Here is a 22,969-nt window from a genome sequence, read left to right on the forward strand (position 1 = left end):
CTTGGTCTCAGCAGACCACAGCAAAATCATCACAATCCCAGGGAGCCTCTGACCTTGCTGCCTCTTTATTTTGCACATCCCAGACGTGCCCCCACTGGTATTCTTCCCAGATGTGTGCTCAAGTCACACACAGCACGTTGCCCTTTTTGCTTGCTTTTCTTAAATGCAGAAAACCTCAAGGCTGGGACTTGTGTTTCCCCAAGCTGCTTCCCAAAGTCTATTGTGATTGACTATCACCCCACCATCACATCTAAGGGGGAGGGTTTCTCACCTTTATATTTGGAACTCTGTACTTTTCAAAACTAGTTTCTTTGCTGGGAAATAAACTTTAGATTTTAACTTCTAGGAAGTGCACATGTAAAAAAGATCTATCTCCAGATTCTTTTGCCCATACTTCTCCCAACTGTACCACATATTTTTCCCTCAAGACACCTGGGAATGTTTTTGTTGTTGTTGGCTTGTATTCAACTTACTCCTTCCCCCCACCCCTTTTTTGCCATACCTACCAAGTTCCAAATTCCTTAAAAAAGTCTTTAAAGGAAAGGCCCAACTCTCTTTCAAGTAGGAAAGATAAAATATACAGTTTACCCACAAACTCTGTGTCCTTTTGGGAAACTTAAAAATAAATGATACTATAAATAATTTTCAGATTTAGGTTCTTTTTCTGTAGTTCATTATTTGATAGTTTTCCATATTTTTGATGATAATTATAACTGTAATGTGAGATCATCTTTCTAACTTAGTAAAGAAACCATTCATCTAGCTGTGTTAGAATATATAACCAGCATAATGGGAATAAAATTGAGACTACACAAAGATCTGTTTTATTCTAGAGGAAGAATACTCTGAATTTCCATGATTTAATTGCTTTTCTCATCTACAAACTTTATTCCAATTTTAATCTACATTTTTCTTCAATCTTCAGAGACTATCTTTTCTTTCATAATTCTTTTGTCATTTTTACCTCTTGCTTTTCTTTTTCCTGCTCTCAGTTCCGTAGACAAATATTAATTAACTCACATATTAATTTATCAAGTATTTATTTAATACCAATTATGTATAAGGTGCTATACTCTGCTATGTGAATGGGGTGTAAGATATTATAATCTTGAAATTTGCTCTCACAGAATTTACAATTCAGTTGGAGAAAGATATGCTCTAATTACAAACAGGGTAGCATATGAAAATTACCTACAGAGGTATGGATACAAAGCTGTGGAAGTGCAGAAAAAGGAACAATTACTATTTGCTACTTAGGTTGCTTATGCAATTATTTATTAAAACACCAAATTAGAAAATTGAAAAATTCTTTTCTACCACTGGGAAAAGACAACCTTCTAAAGCCTAAAGCAACAGAAGACATCAGAAATGAAAATAATCAACAGCTCCTAGAAAACTAGTAAAAATAACAATAATTATTATGTAATTATTTAAAATTACTATTAAAAACTAGTAAAAATAACAATAATGATAAAAGAGTGAGGAAGGCTCTTTCCAAAAAAAGGAAGTGTTCACATCTATGATATAAAGTAGTGTATTCAAGTGTATAAGAATATTATAAAGATTCCAGCTAATAAATCTGCAAAGGAAAAAGTTAAAGACAAATTTTTTAAGTTGGGGAGTGCTTTGTGGCAGACATTTGAGATACACCTTGAAGGATAAAAGGATGTTATCAAAGCAGAGACGGAGGGAAGAGCCTTCCATGCCGATGGTACAAAATGAACAAAAATTCAAGGGTGGACGGACTTGAAGTATGTTGAGTAGTATCCGGCATTTCAGTTGGTCTGGAGCATGGCCTTCTGTGATCCTGGGAAGATAAAATAAGAGACAGGACTGGAACCAGATCAGGGAGGTCCTTGAATGCCAAGCTGAGGAATTTGGCTTTTGCATTTCAATCCCTCTCTATATATATCGTCTATAAATCTGTTAACAGCCTTTCACCTTATTGTCTGGCTCTGGTATAATTATTTTATCTGGAGAATGATGTCATGGAAATAGTACCTAACTAGGAACAAGGGCTTAGGATTTATATATTACACTTGGGTTTAATATATGAATATTACAACCATAATTCAAATCCCAGCAATTAAATTGATGTCTCTCTATGTCAAAAAGGCTACTAAAGACAGTTTATCTGTTGCCAGAATTCTCTGCATTATCATGCTTTGTACATAGTAGGTGCTGAATAAATGTGTGTTGAAATCTAACTTGATAACAAACCTCCAAGGTCCATGACATAATCCCAGCAATGTAGAAAAAGGAGAAACAAAGACCACAGGTTTGGGAGTGGTGAATAATTCTATCCTCCCAATTCAGTTCAGTTTCTACTGTGATGTCTTGAAAGTTCCCAGAATTAGAATCTAAATAATGATATTGATTTTCCTTCTAAATTTTATTATTTGAGAGACTGGTCCAGTGGGCATCTATATACCCCACCTAGAATAGTAACAATTTATTCGTCTCCTACTTTATATCAGGATCTGAGCTAGACACTGTGCAAATGCCTCACTTTATGCCCACAACAGACCTGTCATGGTGAACATTATTCTCATCACTTAACAGATTGAATAAAAAACAAAACATAAAACAAAAACCTGAGCAAAGAGAGTTTCAGTAATTTTTCTCCTTAAAGCCCTCTGGGTAATAAATGGAACAGCTAAGGTCTGAAATGTCTGACTCCAAATCTAGGTTCTTTCCCTTATACCAAGCAGCCTCCAAAATTCCTCTCTGCTACACACTGGGGTCACAGATATTAAGCAAGTATCTATAGTGTGAGGAACCCTGATTTAAGCATTATAGGTGATAGGAGGGAATATAAATTGATATCCTTAGGGGTTGAGGCAGTTACAGATAAATCAAGCCCAAATTTAATATTTGTTAAGTGCCTTTCATATGTAACATACAGTGCCAGACATTTGGGAGGAAGAGGGAGATAGTAGGATAGAGAATTTAAAAACAAGTTTTCTGGCCTTAATCAGACTATTACATTGGGGTTAGTTAAGGGCAGAATCCATGACAGAGATTTAGAAGGTGATGGTGATGATAGATACAGGTAATTTATCACCTTCACTCACATTTTGTTTAGAGTAGTTATTTACTTCTTTATTGATATAAAGTTTTACGAAATGGATTGTAACTAGCTCTAATTGCCATATAAACTCAGAGAAAGACAGGACTGTAGAGAGTATGATAGGTAAAAGTTTTAGGAAAGAGTTGAGATTCGAACTGGGGCTTGAAGCATAGCAAAAGAAGACTAGGGAGCTGGTTGAGTAAAGCATGGGTCTCCCACGTCCCTGCCTTCTCTCTACTTACTCTGTTCTCACCCACAAAGTCTTTCCCCTGTTTCTTTTCATTACCCAAAAGTTTCTGCAAATCTAAAGGCCTTCTTCAATTTCCACTGCTTTCAGGAAACCCCTCACTCAAGCCAGCAGTGACCACTCCCTTCTCTGAACTCCTTTGGCCCTCTGCTGGACAAAGAGGCCATGTGCTTAACATTTCTAAGCACTGACTATCCAGGTTCAGCTCTCAGTCCTACCCCTTCCTGGGTTTTTTATCTTGGGCAAGTTCTTTAATTCTCTGTACATTAGTTTTCTCCTGTCTTAGAGGAGATGTATCAGTCAGTATTTTGTTGCAGAGAACAGAATTACCTTGGCAAATTTAAGCAGAAAGTGATTTATTATAGGGTATTAAATAATTCACAGAAAATTTAAATAGCTAAAGAAAAAGACTCTGGTTTGAGCTTTCAAAAATGATTCCAATGCTACTCTGCAAAAACAGATCACCACAGAAGCTGCTGCCTCTTCCACAACCAGGAAATCACCTCCTAAATGGAAAAACTTCTACAAGGGCTACAGGAACTAAACCAACCTTCTCTGATCCAGCAAACAAAACGCATGCCTTATACCTCCTCTTGCTACTCTCAAAGCTAGCAGTTGGTTAGCATGGTTTCAGACAAGCCACACTGCTCTGTAGACATTCTTATAAGCAGGAAGAGCAAAGTATGGTCACTGCTTTCTCCTGTCTTTCAAATCATATGGTTGTGCTTCCAGGTGGCCAAATCTAAATTACATCCAGTACCCTAGCTGCAAGGGAGTCTGGGAAGTGAAGTTGTTAGGTTTCTGGCCTTCACATTTCAGAAAGGTAAACTAGAAGGTAGTTGGGGTAAATATTGCCTATGAGTGTTGGTACAACATAATATCCACATGAGAATAATAAAAGCATCCACTTTATTGGGTACATATAAGGATTCCATGAAATAAAAAATATAAATACTTAGAACAGTACCTAACACCTGGGAGACTCTCAATAAATATAGTTATTTTCACCAAACTTCTTAGACTGTGGTGCAGGTTAAAGTAAATGACCTTGGGTAAAGCCCCAAATTTGCCACCTGCTAATAAGTAACTTTGATTAACCTACTTATCATGTAAGAGCACCAGTTTCCTCATCTGTAAGTTGGGAGTAATCATCACTCTCTACTACAGAGCTACTCAGATCGCATTAGATCACGCATGAAAGGTGCTTTGGTGTTGAATGGATACTAGTTGAATTGGAAAGTTACAGACTTGTGCTACAATTCCACCTGTGCCCCACCCTGAGAATAGCAGTCTGCTTCCTGAAGTTTTATCTCATTCACCCTCATGTATTTTTTCCTCTTTAATTTTAGTAATCAGCCAGGGGAATCAAACAATTTTGTCACATCCCAGTGAGGAAAGTGATGTTTAGGTGCTGCTATAACTACCTCTTTAAAGGCCCTCCCCAGCTCTTCAAAGTTCCCTGCCTCTGAGTTCTTTCCAGGAGACCCGGTGCCTTCTGTACCCCAGTTACCACAACTGGGGTGCCAAGTGAGGAGGCAGAGCCTCAAAGAGGAGACAGGTGGCTCCTGAACAAAACCCGTAATGCATTCTCCCCAGAGGGAGAAATTTGGAAAGTTTAGCTCACTCTTTCCTGCCATAAAGCACACTGAATGTTAACAGCTTGCTCCTGTCCAAGCTGGTGTTTTTTAAATTAAGTATTGTTAAATCCATACCATTTGGAACGATGCTTCAGACAGCCCTGACACACTTTCTCTTGCTTCTGCTTTCATTTCACCTAATATATTGTGCGTGGAGCCGGTAACCAGCATTACCACAGCAGCAGCTTCTGCAGTTGCTGCTGCTCAGACGCTTGCAGCCGGCTTTAATTTAGATACCTGAGGAGGAAAAAAGGAACGCGGCCAACGCCCTGCTCAGACGCCCTGAGAGGCCTTTCCCAAGCTGCCCTTAGTATGGATCTTGATTACCTAGGGTTTTATATTCTTTTTCCTCAGCACTGAAAAAGGTTTTAGAAATGGAGAAGCTGGGAAACAAAGAAACTGGCAATTAAAATAAGATACTTTCCATTGTCAGGTAACATATACCTATAGTAAAACTTGGGTCGCTTTCTTTCTTTTCTCCTTTACCTTCATTATAAACATACCTCTCCAACCAGTATAACTTCATATATGCATGTGAATATATATATATATATAGCACACACACACACACATATATATATATATATATACTTACATATATATAAAGCTAAGAGTGGATTTAGAGTCACAAGACTCTGATTCAAGGGCTAGTTCTAGCCAGTGGGATTTCAGGCAAGTCACTTAACTTTGCTGACCCTCAGTTTCCACATATATAAAATGGGGCTAATACTTTACCAACTTCAAAGGGTAGTAATAGAAGTCATATGACCTTATGGGTTTAAAATTGTTTTGAAAACTCTACAACTATCACATAAACATTGGTAATGATGAAAATTACCTCCTCCTGAAAATTTTCCTCAACCTCCCTAACTCACCTTGATTTTGTTCTCCTTTTCCTGAAATCAGAGTAACCTTAGAGTTTGTCCTGCTCTGTGTAACATTTGATTGTACAATTACTTTTCCTGGTTTCTCAGGAAACTGAGAAAAAGAAATGCTATGAGAAGAAACCAGAAAAGCCGGCATCCTCCAGGATTTCCATGGATGACTGAGGATTTGACTTTAACATACCATTCTGTGACTTCATTGAGGTGACCATCTGGCTGTACATTCACATCTATGTCAAATAAATTTCTCTCTGACTCAAAATATTTAGACAAATTATTTTCAAAGGAGAAAGGAGTCTAGACTGGAGTACAGGTGACTACCAGTTATTTTCTTTCTTTTTTTGTTTTTAAGATTTATTTATTTCTCTCCCCTTCCCGCCCCTCCCCCACCCCGGTTGTCTGTTCTCTGTGTCTATTTACTGCATCTTCTTTGTCCGCTTCTGTTGTTGTCAGCAGCACGGGAATCTGTTTCTTTTTTTGTTGCGTCATCTTATTGTGTCAGTTCTCTGTGTGTGTGCGGCACCATTCCTGGGCAGGCTGAACTTTCTTTCACGCTGGACAGCTCTCCTTATGGGGCACACTCCTTGCACATGGGGCTCCCCTGCGTGGCAGGGCACTTCCTTGCGTGCATCAGCACTGCCCATGGGCCAGCTCCACACGGGTCAAGGAGGCCCGGGGTTTGAACCGCGGACCTCCCATGTGGTAGACGGATGCCCTAGCCACTGGGTCAATTCCCCCACCTACCAGTTATTTTCTGATCATCCCATGTTTTTTTTCTATTCTACTACAAATTGTATCTTATCATTCAGAGGGTTGCTACTGTCCCTTCTCTTAACTACCTATTCTCTTTGGATCTTCTAATGAGTGGCGTTTATGTGTGGAAGAGGGAGGAAGGGAGTAGTAGGTAAAATAGTCCATTTTATGGAACTAGTTGCAACTCTTTAGCTAATGACTCTGATAGGAAAAAACCTGCAACTGAAAGCTCAAATGTGTAAAAGAGAATTATATAGTATACCTTTATGAATGAAAGTTTATTTTAATCAATCAACTTTTTTAATGTGATGAGGATTTCAGATAATAGCAGTCAAGCATTTTTATAGCTACTTCTGAATACTCTTTAGCTCAAGAACATTAGCTAGTTCTTGAGAAATTTATAAAATATAAAATAATCTTTCTGAAAGAGAGGAGCATATTTCAAGAATAGGACCTCATTGTTATGGATTTGTATTGTCCATTTTCCTAGGTATACATGTTTAGTACTAAAGAAAAGAATGAATCTGGATGTTCTGACTTTCTTAACAGGTTGAAAATAGAATTTTTAAAGCTCCTCTGTCTTTGATTCATATACCATGTGGGGTAAGTAATTTGAAGTTGAACAACCTGCTTTTCCTCACCTTTTTGAAAAGCAACACTGCAGGTATCTATAGAGGCTTACCTGCCTGTGTTCACATGCCTATTATGGCTTGATCACGTTTTCTATATTTGTGTATTTCATATCTCTTGTCAGTATGTTTTAATAAGGAACATTAATTCTAAATGCCTTCTACATCCACCATTATAGTTTTGGGGCATCAGGAGACCTCAAAGGAAAATGAATGGCTCTGGAAGTGTAAAGCCAATTTTGTGACTGCATTCTTTCAAAAACTCAATGATTTCCTTAGCAGATAAGGGCGAGAAAGTCCTTGTTTGACGCTTGACACTTTTCTAAACTGTAATAAAATCCTTCTCTAGTAGAGCCAAATCTTGCTGGTGGATTAACCAGATTGAGAAGCTTCCTGACCTTCTCTTTGCTGTTACTGGCCTTGTCATCATTTCACTGTTTGTTAGCACTTTCTCCAGGGTTAGATTGGACCTTCAAGATCCTCCCATCCAACCCTTTGCGATAGTGGAAGGGCAAAGGAGGTAAAATTCAGCTCACCCTTTCCTGCTGCATTATGCCACATCCAATAAAGGACCTGGGTGAGGAGGAAGCTGAAGCTGCTGGTTAAAGGAAGGCTTTGGAATTAACTGTGGATTTATTTCATCCTTTCTTTCCCTCCCCTTGCTAAGGCAGATAGTTGAGAGTTGGCAGTGTGTCAAAATCAGCCTGTTCCTCAACTCCAAATTTCAGCCCTCCTTATCCTGGAGTCTTTGTTAAAGGAGTCTTTTTAAAGTAAGGGATCTAAATTTCTAATTATACCTTTAGAATTAATAAACCTTGGATGTTTAAAATTGTCACTTTACAATGAAGCAACTTGCTTTCTTTTCAGAGCAAGTCATCAATACACAAAATAACATATGCCTCTATTTAGGTTTGTGAAGAACTTTCAAAAAGTTGTCATATCCCTTTGCCAAGTCAAGGGGGAAAATAAAGAGGAACGTTCTAAAAGAGGAATAAAGCAGTGGTACAGAAGACATTTAAAGGGCACATTAAATCAGTTTTTGTCTATGGCTCTTTCCCTTTTTGGCATATGTTATATATTGACAGGGATTAAGTTTCTCTCCTGAATGGAACAATACAGAGTCACAGGGAGCTACTGTACTTTACAAAGTAACAGGCACCAGCAAAGGCTAATGGCAAACAGAAATGTACTCACAAAGAACTAACCAGGTTAGTTTAAAAACACAGGACTTTACTACATCTTTTGCAGTTCTGTATCTTTTGAACTTCTCTTCTGGCTCTCCCCGCTCTGCCGCGCACTCTCCTTTCTTTTTCGTTCTTTTCCCCCTTTCTGCTCGCACTGTTACACTTTCTCTGTCCCCCTGGCTTTGTTATTCAGCATGTCTGATTAGCAGGAGCCTGATTGGCTGGCTGCCTGCTCCAAGGGAGATTCCATTCAGCTTATCCCCCACCCCCCTTCACCCATCCACCCACCCACCCCTCGGTCAGGAAATGTGAGCAGGGCTGATGGAAGCTGATAGGCAGGGCTAGAGTGTTAGCACCAGTACTGGATGTGACAGCAGGCAGAGGAGCACTTAGCAGCTTATTCAGTGTCCGATTCGGATTCCGGCAAGGATCCAAGCATGGAATGCTGCCGTCGGGCAACTTCTGGCACACCATTCCTCTTTCTGGCTTTCCTGCTCCTGGTAAATGTCTTTTCATTTCAATACTTTGCTATTGCTATTTAGTCTGGGTGCTACTGGGGTGTTTTCTGTGTGTGCATAAGTATGTAGGTTGTGCGTATGTGTGAATGTGTATGTATCTTTATCTTAAAACTTCAGGTAAAAATAATTTCTGTGATTTAAAAAAAATTTCTTAATGAAAAAATTAAAAAACTCCATCCAGAACTTTAACCCCAACTTCCCAAGCAAAATCAAGTCTGTAAGACTTTCTGGAATTAGTTGCAGGTATATAATTCTTAGACATGAACTTCGGGATCTACTACATAGTTTGTGAGCAAAGGACTGTATAAATGGTGTATGCTTGGAGTTTGGATAATAGACATCCTGAAATCAAATTCACTCACTGGTGTTCTTGGAATTTTTTGAAGGATAGACTGTGAGGGGCTTTACCTCACTGCCTATTATGGATTTTTTTCTCTCTATGCACATGTGCTAAGAAATAAGGTAAAGAGGGAAAGAGAATCTCTTTGCAGCCAGCTCAGATTATAGCTCATAATTACTACAAGTCATTTACGGATACAAGTTAATACTAGTATTTATGAATTGAGGATTATGGTCTTTGATCTCAAATCTACTTTTGAAGAATAAAAATATGACGAATTTTTATACGGCTGCTTTCCACAAGCACAGTGATAAGATGCTCTGCTCTTGAACATCATAACACACTGAATTTTTTACTCAAAGTAAATGTTCCGTTGTGACTCATACTTGATTTTACGGGCAGAAAATGAACATTTACTGTCCAAAAAAATCTACACTCAAATATTAATAGCAATGCACATTTTTAAAAACCAGAGTGTTCCAGGCAGGCCACTTAGTAAACCTCGTCTGAATGCTTCATTCCAAAATTTGGATGTACTGGTTCTAAACAAATGTGACTGTAGCTCTCCCTGTCAGATTTTTTGCACACCAGAACTTCCTCTCAAGGTAACAGCATGAGTAACAAGGTAAAAATGCAACGAAAATGTACATTGTATTGATTCTTTCATGGTGAAGGAATGTTCTGATTAGATTCTAACAAATTTGAGCTGCACTAAAATTTGGAGAAGGGAAGCAAATCATTTGGTACAAACTGAAAACTCCAGGAGGATTCATTAGATAGAGTAATCAGATAGTGATGAAGTATTTTATACATTCCCACTTCATAATAATTTGCATCATTATAGCTGAGAGATGGTAATGCTGCATTGCAAATGTGGTAAATATAGAAATATATAGAAATACAATATATATTCCATTTTTCATGGAAATTTAAAGGCAGACTGAATTTTAACCATGAATGAACTATAAGTTTTAGCTGCTCTGAGAAATAGAAAAAAAGCAGGATGTTTAGTGCTTAATGACTTGTGAAATAAGCATTTTATGAAAGGTATCCCTTTTTTTCCATATGGAATATTTTATTTGTGTACACTATTAGTTAGTCCTATCTTTCCTTCTTTGTGATTTTTAAAAGTGTTATTTTCCTATTTTTTTGCACCATAAACAAATGACCAGTACACATAAATTTATTTGATATTTTCTTGTGGAAGTATGACCTTTTTACACTCTAGTAAAAGATTCCCATTCAGGAATAGATTGTTTACTACCCATTTGGTAAATACATTATATCCCTCTTTGATATCCTGAATATTCATATATCTATTTGATCATATAAAATTAAACTTACATGGAAAAAAATGGAGTATTAGCTTATTTCAGAACTCAAAACATATTATGTTTGAATCACAATAATTGTGTTATGAAGAAAAATGCAATGAAAACTAGGTTTGTTTTATGCCAGTATTTAAATGATTTAAGACTCAGATCTATACTAGAAAGGGAAGTGAACTGATTGGGAGTGCCTAGGCACAGCCCTTTGCAGGGTAATCACAGCACTCGTAAGAGCTGCAATGGATTATGGGTTTGAATGTGCCAAACCCCAGGCTTCTTGTTAAAAAGCGTTACAGGTTACAGTGATTCCTCACAATAACCCTTCAAAGAAGGTATTTTTAAACCCATCTACAAAATAAGGGAAAATGCTTATATTTGAACCATAAGGCACAATAAAAGAGAGAAAATTACTTGTTTGCTTAGAACTATAGTCGTTAATTGTTTACCAACAATGGAGTCAATGGTGTAGGTTGGTCTGAACTCTTTGCTGGAGATAGGTTATCCGCATCGCATTGGCCATAAAAGATATGAACAACATCCTGGACACTTGTTGCCCTTGCTCATTAATTACCCCCTTTTAGCTTTGTAGCCAAAATTAAATTATTGGCTTAAGAGAAAGTGACCTTTAGCCTGATTAGTAGTTGACTTAAAACTGAAAGTGTGACAATGCAGCTCAACCTCCAGTCTTGATAGAGAAATTGAATTGGGTAGCTTTTTTTTTTTTTAAATCCCTGTAAACCTTTAACACCTTACAAGATTCTGTATACTCTTAAAATTAATTTAAGTGGTTTCTAAAGTTCCCTTTAACGTCACTGGAAAACAACCTGTTTCTTTAGTGGAGAGCTCAGCTTCTACCTCAAAATTGCCTTCATTTAATTGACAGCAGAATCATCTGTATCATGACTCGTTTCTTGAGTGCTTCTAAATATTGGATATGGGTCACCATAAGCTTTGTCAGAAGCCCTTGGAACATTATTCCTGAGAGAATGAGATCCCTCCATCTTTTGTATCTATTTTAGGGTACCACCTTATTTTCATGCAAAGTACATACATCTTAGACTTCTTTTTCCCTCTGGACACAATAGGACAGTAGTTCTGATCAAGAGATTTCATCTTGACGTCCAGGTCAAATTAAGCCACATAAAACAACTTTCCCAATCTTCCTACCCTGTTTCTCTTTTTCATTCTCCCTCCTTTGTCCCAATTGTTTAGCTCAAAAGGATGTGGCAAAAACCATGACCGGCCATTGACATATGTGTCCATCCAAACTCAAGTCAAATCACTTCTTGTCAGAAAGGCATTTAATCAGATTTGCATTTGCTCTTTGTTTCTTTTAAGTGGTTTTCAGCTCTTTTGCCTGCTATTGTGGGAGTTGCAAGAGGAATTATAATAAAGTACATGTGTTTTTCTGTTGAAATTCTTTTTCTTCTCTGCACTAATTTATACATGGAAACTAGTCAAACACAATAGCCTTCAGTCACTTTGGCACTCTCCTCCACTATTATCTAAGTGGATCTATCTTGGATGGCGAGAAGCACCATGAGCTTGTGGAATGAATGTTAAATCCCTTATTTACAGCAGATTGTGGTCTGCTTCAATAAGTGTGTGTGTGTGGGGGGCGGTGCCCAAGTGCATGCACAAGCACCTTCCTATAACTCTTAACTCCACATCTATGTCTTACCCTCATACCTAGATTGTCTTTAAATCAAGCTTAAGGATTGGTCACATAAATCTGCAGAACATAGAGAGGCACTCCTTTTACATTATTTTCTTCGTGTTTTTTCTGGTGCTTCATGTCTAGACATGGTCAGCTACATTTTTATTTTTGCAGGCTTCTGTTTTGAGTGTTTCAGTCTGTGGAGAGCCACTTTCTGCTCTCCGTTATTATTTTCATGTGAACCAATTCTATCGCTTCATATAAGTTAAGGGGAAAATGTCCAATAGTGGTCACTAGTGAACTGCAGAAGAATTCTGTTGCACAAGGAAAGTTTTTCCTTGAACGATGATGTGGGCATTGAAAACTTTTGAGAGGGAAAGAATAAATAAATGAATGTATCTATTTGTGCATTTATAGGAGTGTTACTACATGTTGATGACCCTTTACTAATATATATGAATAAAGTGGAACACAATCCTCTAGCACAAGGTGAAAGCTTTTACTCAAATTTAGGAGCTGCACTAAATTCATGAGTATTAACCTCAATGTTTGTGTATTCTTATCAATAAAGTGTGGCTAACCCCTATATGAGTTACTTTTTAAAAAAACTCAGTATTGCCATGTATGGATAAAAATATTCTGGTGCATTTTGCACAGGAATTATTTTAGAATGAGACATGGTCCAGTGTTTTGGTTCCTCCCTTTATTATAATTTAATCAAAATATCATTAAAAACCCCTCCAGGGAAAATACAGTGTCTTGTGCATTTCTGTGTTTCCTGAGTACCTAGTAGAATTCCTTGTACGTACAGACATCAAAACTGTTTGTGAACCACAGAAAGAGAAGGATTTATAGACCAACACACGATTTTCTAATTTTTCAAATATTCAGAGTTTCCTAATTTCAAATAAATAGTCCAAATTATTTGGTCAAGTGACAGCTCTGCTTTTGTGTATCTTTCAGGTTCTAGTAATGACACTTTCCATGTCTGATTATTTGTTTCATTCTGCCCTGCCTTCATTCTGCATATTCTACTGTTCCTTGTGGTCTCAGAGTAGAGTGACCCAGAAGTGAACTCTCCATAGCATGAGGATCAGGGTCTTTTCTTGAGTGAGAGCATTCCTGGAATCATCATGAATAACCAACTGGTTAAGTGTATAGAGATAATCATAGGAAAATATGTCTAAATCAAGCTTTACAGTCTTGCTGTTGTTACTAATTTTCTTCTTCATTCTTCACCAGAATGAGACAGGTTCATGTCATTTTCTGCCTACATCATAAAAACCATACCATGTGGTTGAATTTTGGCTTGATTGGCAGTACTGGCCCATGAGCTGCTTAGGGCTGGCATACCAGAGGTGATGTAAGTCCTAAAGGATCCTAATTGAAATGGGCCAGCACAGCTGTGTGGCAAGTCTGCTTGCTAACTGGGGTAAGCTGTTGCTATCAACCCCTTCTTTCCATTAGCTCAAAAAATAAATGACTAAATTTCTCCAATTCCCAAACTTCAAGATTAAAACCTACATTGAATAAAACTTAACTGCTCTGCTTCCCCTCCTGGGGACTTTGCTAACTGGAGCACCCAGCAGGTAGGGTAGTTAGTCCTGTTGAAAGTTTTCTGGCCATGTCAAGAAGGTGCTACCAGGGCTGTAATCTGCAGCCAACAGTGATGTCCAGCTTTTTTATGTGTTGCACCTCTAGAAGCTCAGTATTTATATAATCAGCTTCAATCTTTTCCTGTATTTACCAATGTTCTATATTTGTGCATAGGAGTATATCTTATCTCATTAACTAATTGTAATTTTTGTTAGAAGAAATACCTTAATTTCTGTGTGTGACTACCCCACACCAAATTCCACTTATAGATAGCTACATGTATAGTCTACACATATAGTTGACTTATGTATAGCTACATGTAGAGCAATTGCTCATGGGAAGGAATAGGAGTAATTAATTGTAACCCCTACAAAATTTTTAAATGATAATTTCTTTTAGTTCTTGTGCTGCCTTGCAATCATCCCTGCCATTATCCTTCTCAAACTCTTATATTTTTATCTACCCCTCAAAGCTGTGGGTGATGTCAGAAGGAGGGACTTGTTCATACTACCTCTATCAGAATGTCTGGTAATTAGATGCCAGTAAATGTTGTGGAATGAATGAATAAATGGATGAATAAGAATGACTTGGCAAGAAAAAGTTGGGTAAAGTATAAGGAAGCAGAAGAGAAATGTGAACAGTTATTTCGCATGTAAATCATGTCAATATTTCTGATTTTGGTAAGACCAAGAATCCTAATAAACTAAAAAGTAAAGGTGTATATTTTGTGTTTTTCTCTCTATTCAATACAGACATCCATATAATGAACAACTGAACAGCACTCACTTTCACTGATGTTAATTAGAATGAACCATTTTGCATGTCTCATTTTTAAAATACATTTGGTTCTCAAGTATTTTTCCCTAAGCTTGTCCTGAGGAAGAAAATCACATTTACATTAGCCACAGTTTTATAAAACTTGAAAGTAGACATAAAATCTCTTTTGAGCAGAAACAATGCTATGGCTTCACCAAAAATTCATTTCCTTTACCTACTGGACAATGATAAAAGTATATTTCCCAACCTTCCCTGCAACTGGATGGTACAATGTGATTGAGTTCTGGTCAATGGAATAGGTTTAGAAGAGTTATGTGGTACTTCCAGGCCTGGCATCTTCCATGTGATCCTTCAAGCACCAAGCACTCTTTCTTTACCTGCCTGCTAGATGGAGAGAATTCAGCAGAGAGCTTCAATTCTAGGGAATGGCAAAGCAACCAAATGGAAAGAGCCTGGGTCTCTGAATCATTGCACAGAACATATCCCCACACCATCAGTCTCACAAATTCACAATGTGAACATTCATTTAACCATGAGCAAGACATAAACTTCTATTTTGTTAAAACACTGAAATTTGGGGCAGGGATAGTTAGACCACAAACCTTTTTAAGTAATGTTTGCTTTAAATTTAGATGCTTTGCATACTCTTTTCTAAGTAACTACTAAACACTTTTCACTTTTTATATGGGAAAATTGAAATAAGAAGATGCCACATTGTCCTAAGGCTGGTTTAATCATTGTGGCTTTCAACTTATTGCATACTTGGAGTGTGCTAAGTGGTAGGGGGCATGGATCATTCTTGCGGGAAAAATAGGAAAATGGGTCCATTTTACAAACATGGAATCTAGGAGTGAGTGGAGTGGAATAGTAATGAATAAGGAAAGAACCCAAGGGAGGCAAGTTTGTGGTAAAAGAGTTGGAATCGCTTGGAACAGAGCAGGAGCAAATAGGCCAAGGACGCAGAACCACACAGACCCAAGGGGAAGGTAAAGTAAACAGTAAAAGACACCAAGAAGCAGAAACATAGGTGCAACACTAAAGCTGCTCCAGAGACAGAATATAAGAAAGTAAAGAAGCTAACAAGTAAAACAAGCACAAAGCAAACAAATGTTTCACACAGCGGCATAAATAAAGTAAAATGCAGTCCTTTGAACGTACCTAGTCTCAATCTTTGATATATTTTTCTTGGAGGTGTCCAAGTGTCATGAAAGAGCATTGGTTTTAAAGTATAACCATCTGGGCTGTAGCACAGATTCCAGCTGTATGAGCTTGGGCGGCTCACGTGACTTCCCTCGGCTTTCCTTTCCCCATCCATGCAATACTACCCATTCCACCTAACTCTCCAAGGCTTTGTGAGAGCTAAATACAGCATTAGATGTCGAACTGTTTTGTAAACTCCAAAGTACTATAAAACTTGAAGTGATTACTTTAATTCGTGTAAAAAGCATTTATCTACCACCAACTGTATACCTAACACAGAGCCAGTCCCAGGGAAGAAAGATAAAGGCTCCATGGAAGACAGAAGATTAAGACATGGTCCATGCAAAGAGGAGCTTGGTAGGTTTTCTTTTGGATATTTTCTGGTCAGAGTTAATTTTTTCTTTCCTGTGGGGAATAGTTTTGTGATGGACATTATTATTTTCAATTGCCCCACAAGCTGGTTCATCTTGTGAATAACTTCTGTACCTGCGTAGACACTATTTTATAGCCTGCTTATCTGTGTATAAATGTGAAGTATGGCGCCTCATAGATTATGAATCTATTATCTGAGTGAATATTCTCAGTCAATATTTGGCTTCAAACATTAAAATTTTTTTTCCAACTTCTATCATTCAAAATATCAATTTGGGCAGAAAACTACACTGAAACATTTTCTCAATGAACATCACTTCTTTAGGGAGGAACTTTTCTCAAAGCAAATTCTTCTCACTGTTAAAATTTACTGTTTTGTTTGTCTATTGTCTAGGAGGTTTTTGACTGCCTCACTGCAATTGGAGCATCATGCTGCCAGACTTCAATCTTAAGTAATTTCCACTACATTGTCCTTATTTTTAATAACCAAAAACTTGTAAATAAAAACCAAACATATTCCATTTGGAATTATATTTCTGTTAGTGCAATGAAAATAATAGATTGCATCGCTCATCCTAATTAGATTTTTGCCTCAAGTTCTTATAAAAATAAATTAATTGCAATAAAACCCAACAGCAGAAAGAGCATATGAGTGAGCATATGCCACTTATAATACAGGAGATTTATTCCACTTCTCAGGCAAGAAATTGCAGGACTCTAATAGTTTCACCACCTGTGAATTATTTGGGTGCACCTCATAAGCGGGTTCTTTCTTCTATTTGTATAAAGAAATAAGTGGTATGTTCGCCAATTCTACACTACATTAATTTTCACGGAGTTTCCATTTTCATCTTCATTGCTTTTTCAGATTTTTTTCCAAAGCTTCTGCCATTCTCCAACTAAAGCTTTGGGTATTTTCCCCTTCATTTTTTTTGTCCAGGGACTTTCTTTAAGTAAATTCAGTCTGTTGGCATAAATATTGAGATGAAGGAGGGAATGAGTGTGATAACCCAAGACATCCTGACATAAATTCCAAGAGCACTGAAGAAATGAGAGAGGAAATTATGAGCAATCTATAATAAATTCAAATGTCCAATAAAATAAATATACCTCTCTTTGTTCCCGTAAAAGGTATGGTAAGGTGTCAGATTTCCAAGTCTCCTTTGCTGGCTATAAACCCCATCACCATCTGAAACCTGCCAGAGTATTGTTCAAATATTGTACTTCATCAATAGAATTAGAAATGAAATTGGGCAATGGAAGCAATAAGAACTCCTACTGCCCAGGTGCTGCAATGAGATTTGGGGGAAAAGTTTTCAGAAAGAACCAGTTTTTTTTCTCTCATTATGGTTGTTATAACCATTTCTCACTGAGACCTGATTAATTGTCCTGATGTGCCACACAGTTGTACTTTTCATTTGGGACTTATACTTAGTCTCAGATAACAAACATGCTTTGAAATCCCTGTTATGGAGTCAGTTTAATTGTCATTTGGATTCCCAGGTTATATATTCGTAGTGTTCTAAAATGAAAAGGAATCTTTGAGATTGCCCAGAATGCAACCTCCGTTGCTTGGGATCTTGTTGAAGAAGGGAGTTTGGTTTTGTTTTGTCTTGGATATCTTTGTGTCCCTAGCACCAAGCAGAGTCTGATATATGCACAGTACTCAATAAAAATGTATTGATTGAATAAATGAATTAATTGTCTATTTCAGCCATTTCATTTTGGAGATAATTGGATTTTATATACAAATATTTGTAAAGAGATTTGAGATACACGAGGAAAGTGAGACACAGGGAGTTAAAAGATTTGCTAATAGGAGAGTAGCTAGCATCTAGATCCTGGAATGGTAACAAAATCTCTTCCCTTAGAATTCATTCTCTTTCTATTATAATTATAGCCACTGAGAGACCTTTAGATAAGAGCCAGTCTAAAGAAGCTGGCCTTGGTAAAGAGGGGCTCAAAATGTTGTGCAGACAGAAGGAACCAAAGAACCAATGAATATGCTGGAAATAGCAGTATAATTATAATAATATTGTTTTATCAATTGTAACAAAAAGGCACCACATTAAGCTAAGTGTGAGGGGGGTATATGGGAACTCTATACTTTCCGCATTTTTCTGTAAACCTACACCTCATCTTAAAGAGAAATCTTGAGGGTCGTTGTTGGTTTGTAAATGTAGGGGTAACCTGGCTCCATCTGGGAGTGAAGCTTGGTCTCTTCTCCTCAGACCTGTGTCACATCTATAAGCTTAATTTCTTATATTCCACACAGTGAAAAATGTAAATGATTTGGTGATGTGTACGTGAAAATAACTTCATGTAGGACCTTGTACATAGTAGGTCTCCAAAAAGGGTTAGCTTCCTTCTTTTCCCTCAGTGCAAATAGCATATTCGTTGAGAGCCCACTGTGTATCAGGCACTGTGTTAGGCCCACTTTGTAAAGGTGGGTGAGGCTGTCTACATCAGAAAGGATTTGGGAGGTGGAGACAGGAATTAATTGGCCAGTACTTTTGACTAGCTTCATGTTGCTATCATGATATCATTTTCTTTAAACTGTATATTTAACTATTGCTGATGTAAGAGGGTCTCTGCCTAAAGAAATAGACAGATTAATTCATTATTTATAGTGATTCAAGAAAGAATGTGTTAGAAAAACTCTAAAACTCCAAAGGTTTATATTTAAGGTCACTTCTCTGCTTTTTTTTTTTTTTTTTTTTGGTGCTGGTATCCTCATTTTTTAGTCATGCTGAAATCTAAGCTTAAGGAGTGCATTACTTTGTCTCTGTGTTTATTTGATAGATAAACACCTGTCTTTTCTATCTTGGAGCTATGCTCTCAAGTAGTGAAACCTTTAAACCAGACCCTCATTAAAGTGAATAAAAGGCCAATCAGTCACGTATAGAACACTAATGACAGTAGGTTTCTTCGTCAAAAGATTTAGCTTCCTCTGTGGAAACCATTTGTGTGTAGGAACTTTTCAAATCTTTGGGCATCTCCCTGGTGACCAATCAGCTCTCTGCATAGGCGGGTTCTGATTTTCCGACACCTCTGTTGTGTCCCTACTACCAACCGCAACCACTACCAAGGCAGGTATTCTTACTCTTTAAAGGTCTGCTCTGCGGCCTTCAGCTTGGAGTTGCTGTATTCCCTATCAGTGGGACTGTTTTGGCTAGAGGTTCCAGGATCTTGATTTTAAGAAACTTATCCAGTGGTTTACATCCACTTCAGAGTTCTAGATTTTTTAAGGGCGTGGTTTTCTGACTAAATTTCAAAAATAAATAAGGGTGAATTTTCAGATAAATAGGAGATATGGAAAACAGAATCAAAGTTTCTGATTTTTTTAGTTTGTTGAAAGTAAGGACATTAAGAAAATAAACTTCTATCACCATAATTTCATAAATGAAAGAATAATAGTTAAAATGAAAGTGTTTGCTGTAATGTAAAAAGCACTTTACATGCATTAAATCAGTTAATTCTCACAACAACCCTTGAGGTAATTACAATTATTTTCCCCATTTTACAGATGAAGAAACTGAGGTGCTGCAATGTTATATAGCATGACTAAGATCACACAGCTAGTAGGGGCGGAGTGCAGTTTCAAACTCAGAGTTCATTCTCATCCAAACTCTGCCATTTGGTTTCACCAGTGAAAGAAATTAAAGGTCACTTGAATAGGCCAAAATTTCCAAGCACAAAATTCCAAGAAAAAAAAAATCAAACTTATTTTCCTCTTCATTCTGTATATCAGTGAAAAGTGCCATGGACTAGCTTACTTCATGCCAGACATTTTCCTTGGAACAGAAAGAGGAACAAGAAACAACCACACCCCCAGGGAGCTCACTAACACTCAACGAAGTTTTTAAAAAGATAATACAAAGTGAGACTAAGTAGGGGACGTAAGATCTGCAGTAGCACAAAGAAGGAAACAGGAAGGAAGCTGACATGTATTGCCTGTGATGTCCCAGGCTCTGTGCTAGACTTTGGGGTGGATCTGTGAGGGTGACCCAGAAAAAGGGACTTCTGAGGTGAGTCTTAAGGGATCATCAGAAGTTCACCAGACAGACAACAGAAGCATAAAGACATCCCAGGCAGAGGGGTCTGCACAGGCAAAGGTAAAGAGGGATAAAAGGGAAAGTGAGTTCAAGGAGCTTGGTGCCTGCAGGGCCTTCCTTGCCTTGCCCAAGAGCTTTGACTCAAGACTGTGTTTTAGAAAGACAATTGTGGTGGCCACATTGAGGTGGGAGGCTAGGAGAACGGAGGTGAGCGAGGCTAAGTCGGAGACTATTGCACCATGACGGAAGCCACAACAGAGATGCAGAGAAAGAGACAAGCCAGCTATATGACCACATAGTTATTGGTAGGAAAAAAGGTTCTGTGGTTTCCCTTCACCTTATATTTTGAGGTCTCAAAGGCTGAGCTCTTAAAGCACCAGTTCTGTAGTAGAGGTCTTTAGGTTCCTCTGCTTAGCGTAGAGTCTGGAGTCTAGGTGCTCAATAAATGTTTGTTGAATGAATGGGTGAAAGAATGAATAATTTCACTTAGGGCTTCCCTCTTCAAAATTGTGACCTACACTTAGAGTTTTGTTTTTTTCCCCAAATTATGGAAAGCCAATGGGAGCAACCAATGTATCTGTATCCTAAAAGGTACAACTTTCTGTCAGTCTTTTAGTTAAGTGTGAGTCCAGCCTCAACCTTTCTGAAGAGATGCCACACTGTTTTGACTTAACCTTTTATCTGCTCTCAGTGAACCTTGCAAAGTAAATAGTTATTTCAGAGGGGCAATCCTATGCTTTTTGAATGCTTTCTGGTCCTCATATAACATAAAACCTGTATGATGGAGTCATTTATGGACCTTAAAGTGATTACTGCTGTCACAGGTTCCAATATTTTCCTGTGTGCGGTCATTTATCTATCAGTTTTCTCCGCAAACGATGCCCTATTCAACTATTCAGACTGTGCCACAATTAGGAATTGTTCCTTGGGAAGTCAGAAAATAACTTTGCCCTGATTCTTACAGTTTTCCACATTACCTACCTTGGATTCCACCTGTGGAGTTTCCTTTGAAAGCTGTTGAAACTCCAGTGTAACATGCAGCATTGAGATGAGGGTCTAAATTGATGTTTTCAGTCCTGATTAAATATTAGTTGTGGTCTTCAGAAAATAACCAAACCTTACCTGAAATTCCTAAATTCACCGTTTTATACTGAAACCTAATTTGACTGAAAAAAACACACACAAAAACAAAACCACCAGTTTTATCAAAGAAAGTGTGAGTTAAGTGTTTCATACATTCTTTATATTTTTTTCTTTATGAATCCAATTGCTAAGGCTTTGGACTTTTAACCAGGCATTGGAATCTTTGTTTATATAATTACTTCTTCTTCTAATTATCAACAAATAGTCTCCAATGTATCCATAGCTCTTTACACAGCATTAGGACAAAATTGCGTATAGCTTGGCCTTACCTCATAAAGTAGATTTGCTGTGGAACAGCATCAAACCGGTATTTAGGTTTTAAATCATGTAGTCCTTCTAAATTTCATTCTTATTTTCTACTTGTACCTCTCTTACATTCCTTCCTCCTTCCCCAATAATGGGCTGCAATCAGCATAAAAATCTTTTCAGGCTTAGCAAAGGGGAAAAGGTGATTTCAAACTCCTGCCATGTGCTAGGTACTGTGCTTTTTGTTTATATATGTTATCTCAGATAAGCCTTACTAAAACCCATTATACAGATAGGAAAGATTCGTTTTTTTTAACCTAAAACCTAAAGTGTGATTTCATCTACTTTTAATTTATGTGTATACAATTCTTATAGAGTAAGAAACCTAAAGTTTCCTCTGCTTTTAATGTGTGTGTACACAATTCCTACAGCAAACAAATCATATTAAAATATGCAGTGCGTGTTATTTTCCATGTTGTTTGAACTATGTCATTTGGCCTCTGTTGGCTGGAGCCCCGCCAATGTGCCAATTGATTTCCACAGTTTCAGAACTAAGGTCACTAGAGTTCACTACTTGTACCGTATTTCATTCATCCTAAGATGTTCAGGTTTTTTTTGATTTTAGAAATTTGGTTGCATCTTATAATTGATAGAAGGTCATAGTTTAAAGGGTGTCACTTTTTAAATTCTTTATAACATATAAAATAATAGTGTGACTTCAATCTATGGCATCTTAGATTTGATGGCATACTTTTTAGGGTCCTTCCAATATCTAACTGATGGAATCAAAGCTGCATTCAAGTTGGGCTTAAGATTCATAAAAGAAATATGACTGTGGAGCCCTCCCCTTCATCCTTTCCACTCACCTTCCTCTGATGCACGTGGCTCTTTTTTCATTAGCCTACTCTGATCTCAACTGAGGCACAAGAGAGAGTTTATCCATTGAGATTACCTTAGTCTGCTCTCACCTATACCAAGGCCAAAGCCCTCTGCCCAGGGACTCCTTTCTAATTAATCTATATATGCCTCAGTTTCTTACCTATAAACACGTGAGTGTTTTGCAGTTGTTTCCAAAGTTTGGTCAGTATCAGAATCACATGGGCACTTGTTAAAACTATGAAGGCCCAGGCCCTTTCGAGTTCAAGGAACCTGGGCCTTTGTGTACTTGAATAGCTCTCCAGGCAATTCTGATATACACCAAAGTTTGTCAACACTGGTGTAGTGGTTTAGAGCAGGAAATCTTGAGCACAACTGCCTGGTAGATTCAAATCTTGGCTCTACCAGTATAATTTTTCTGTTTTCTCAGTTTTCTTGTCTGTAAAACAGAGATCAC

General features: G+C 37.6%; 1 protein-coding gene across 4 annotated transcripts in view; it reads left to right on the forward strand.

The window, feature by feature from the left end:
* The window catches only part of ADAMTSL1 (ADAMTS like 1), a 1,125,968-nt gene that overhangs the window by 681,099 nt on the left and 421,900 nt on the right, over positions 1–22,969 (forward strand). The window contains exon 1 of one of the 4 annotated variants that reach the window (XM_058301908.1): positions 8,719–8,904. The exons of the other annotated variants lie outside the window; for them this stretch is intronic. Coding sequence (XP_058157891.1) covers positions 8,842–8,904 — 63 coding nt within the window. The 5' untranslated portion in view covers positions 8,719–8,841. Of the gene's footprint in view, positions 1–8,718; positions 8,905–22,969 lie in introns of those variants that run through there. 4 annotated transcript variants of the gene reach the window in all.

Source organism: Dasypus novemcinctus, chromosome 8, assembly GCF_030445035.2.
Source record: "Dasypus novemcinctus isolate mDasNov1 chromosome 8, mDasNov1.1.hap2, whole genome shotgun sequence".
NCBI lineage: Eukaryota > Metazoa > Chordata > Mammalia > Cingulata > Dasypodidae > Dasypus > Dasypus novemcinctus.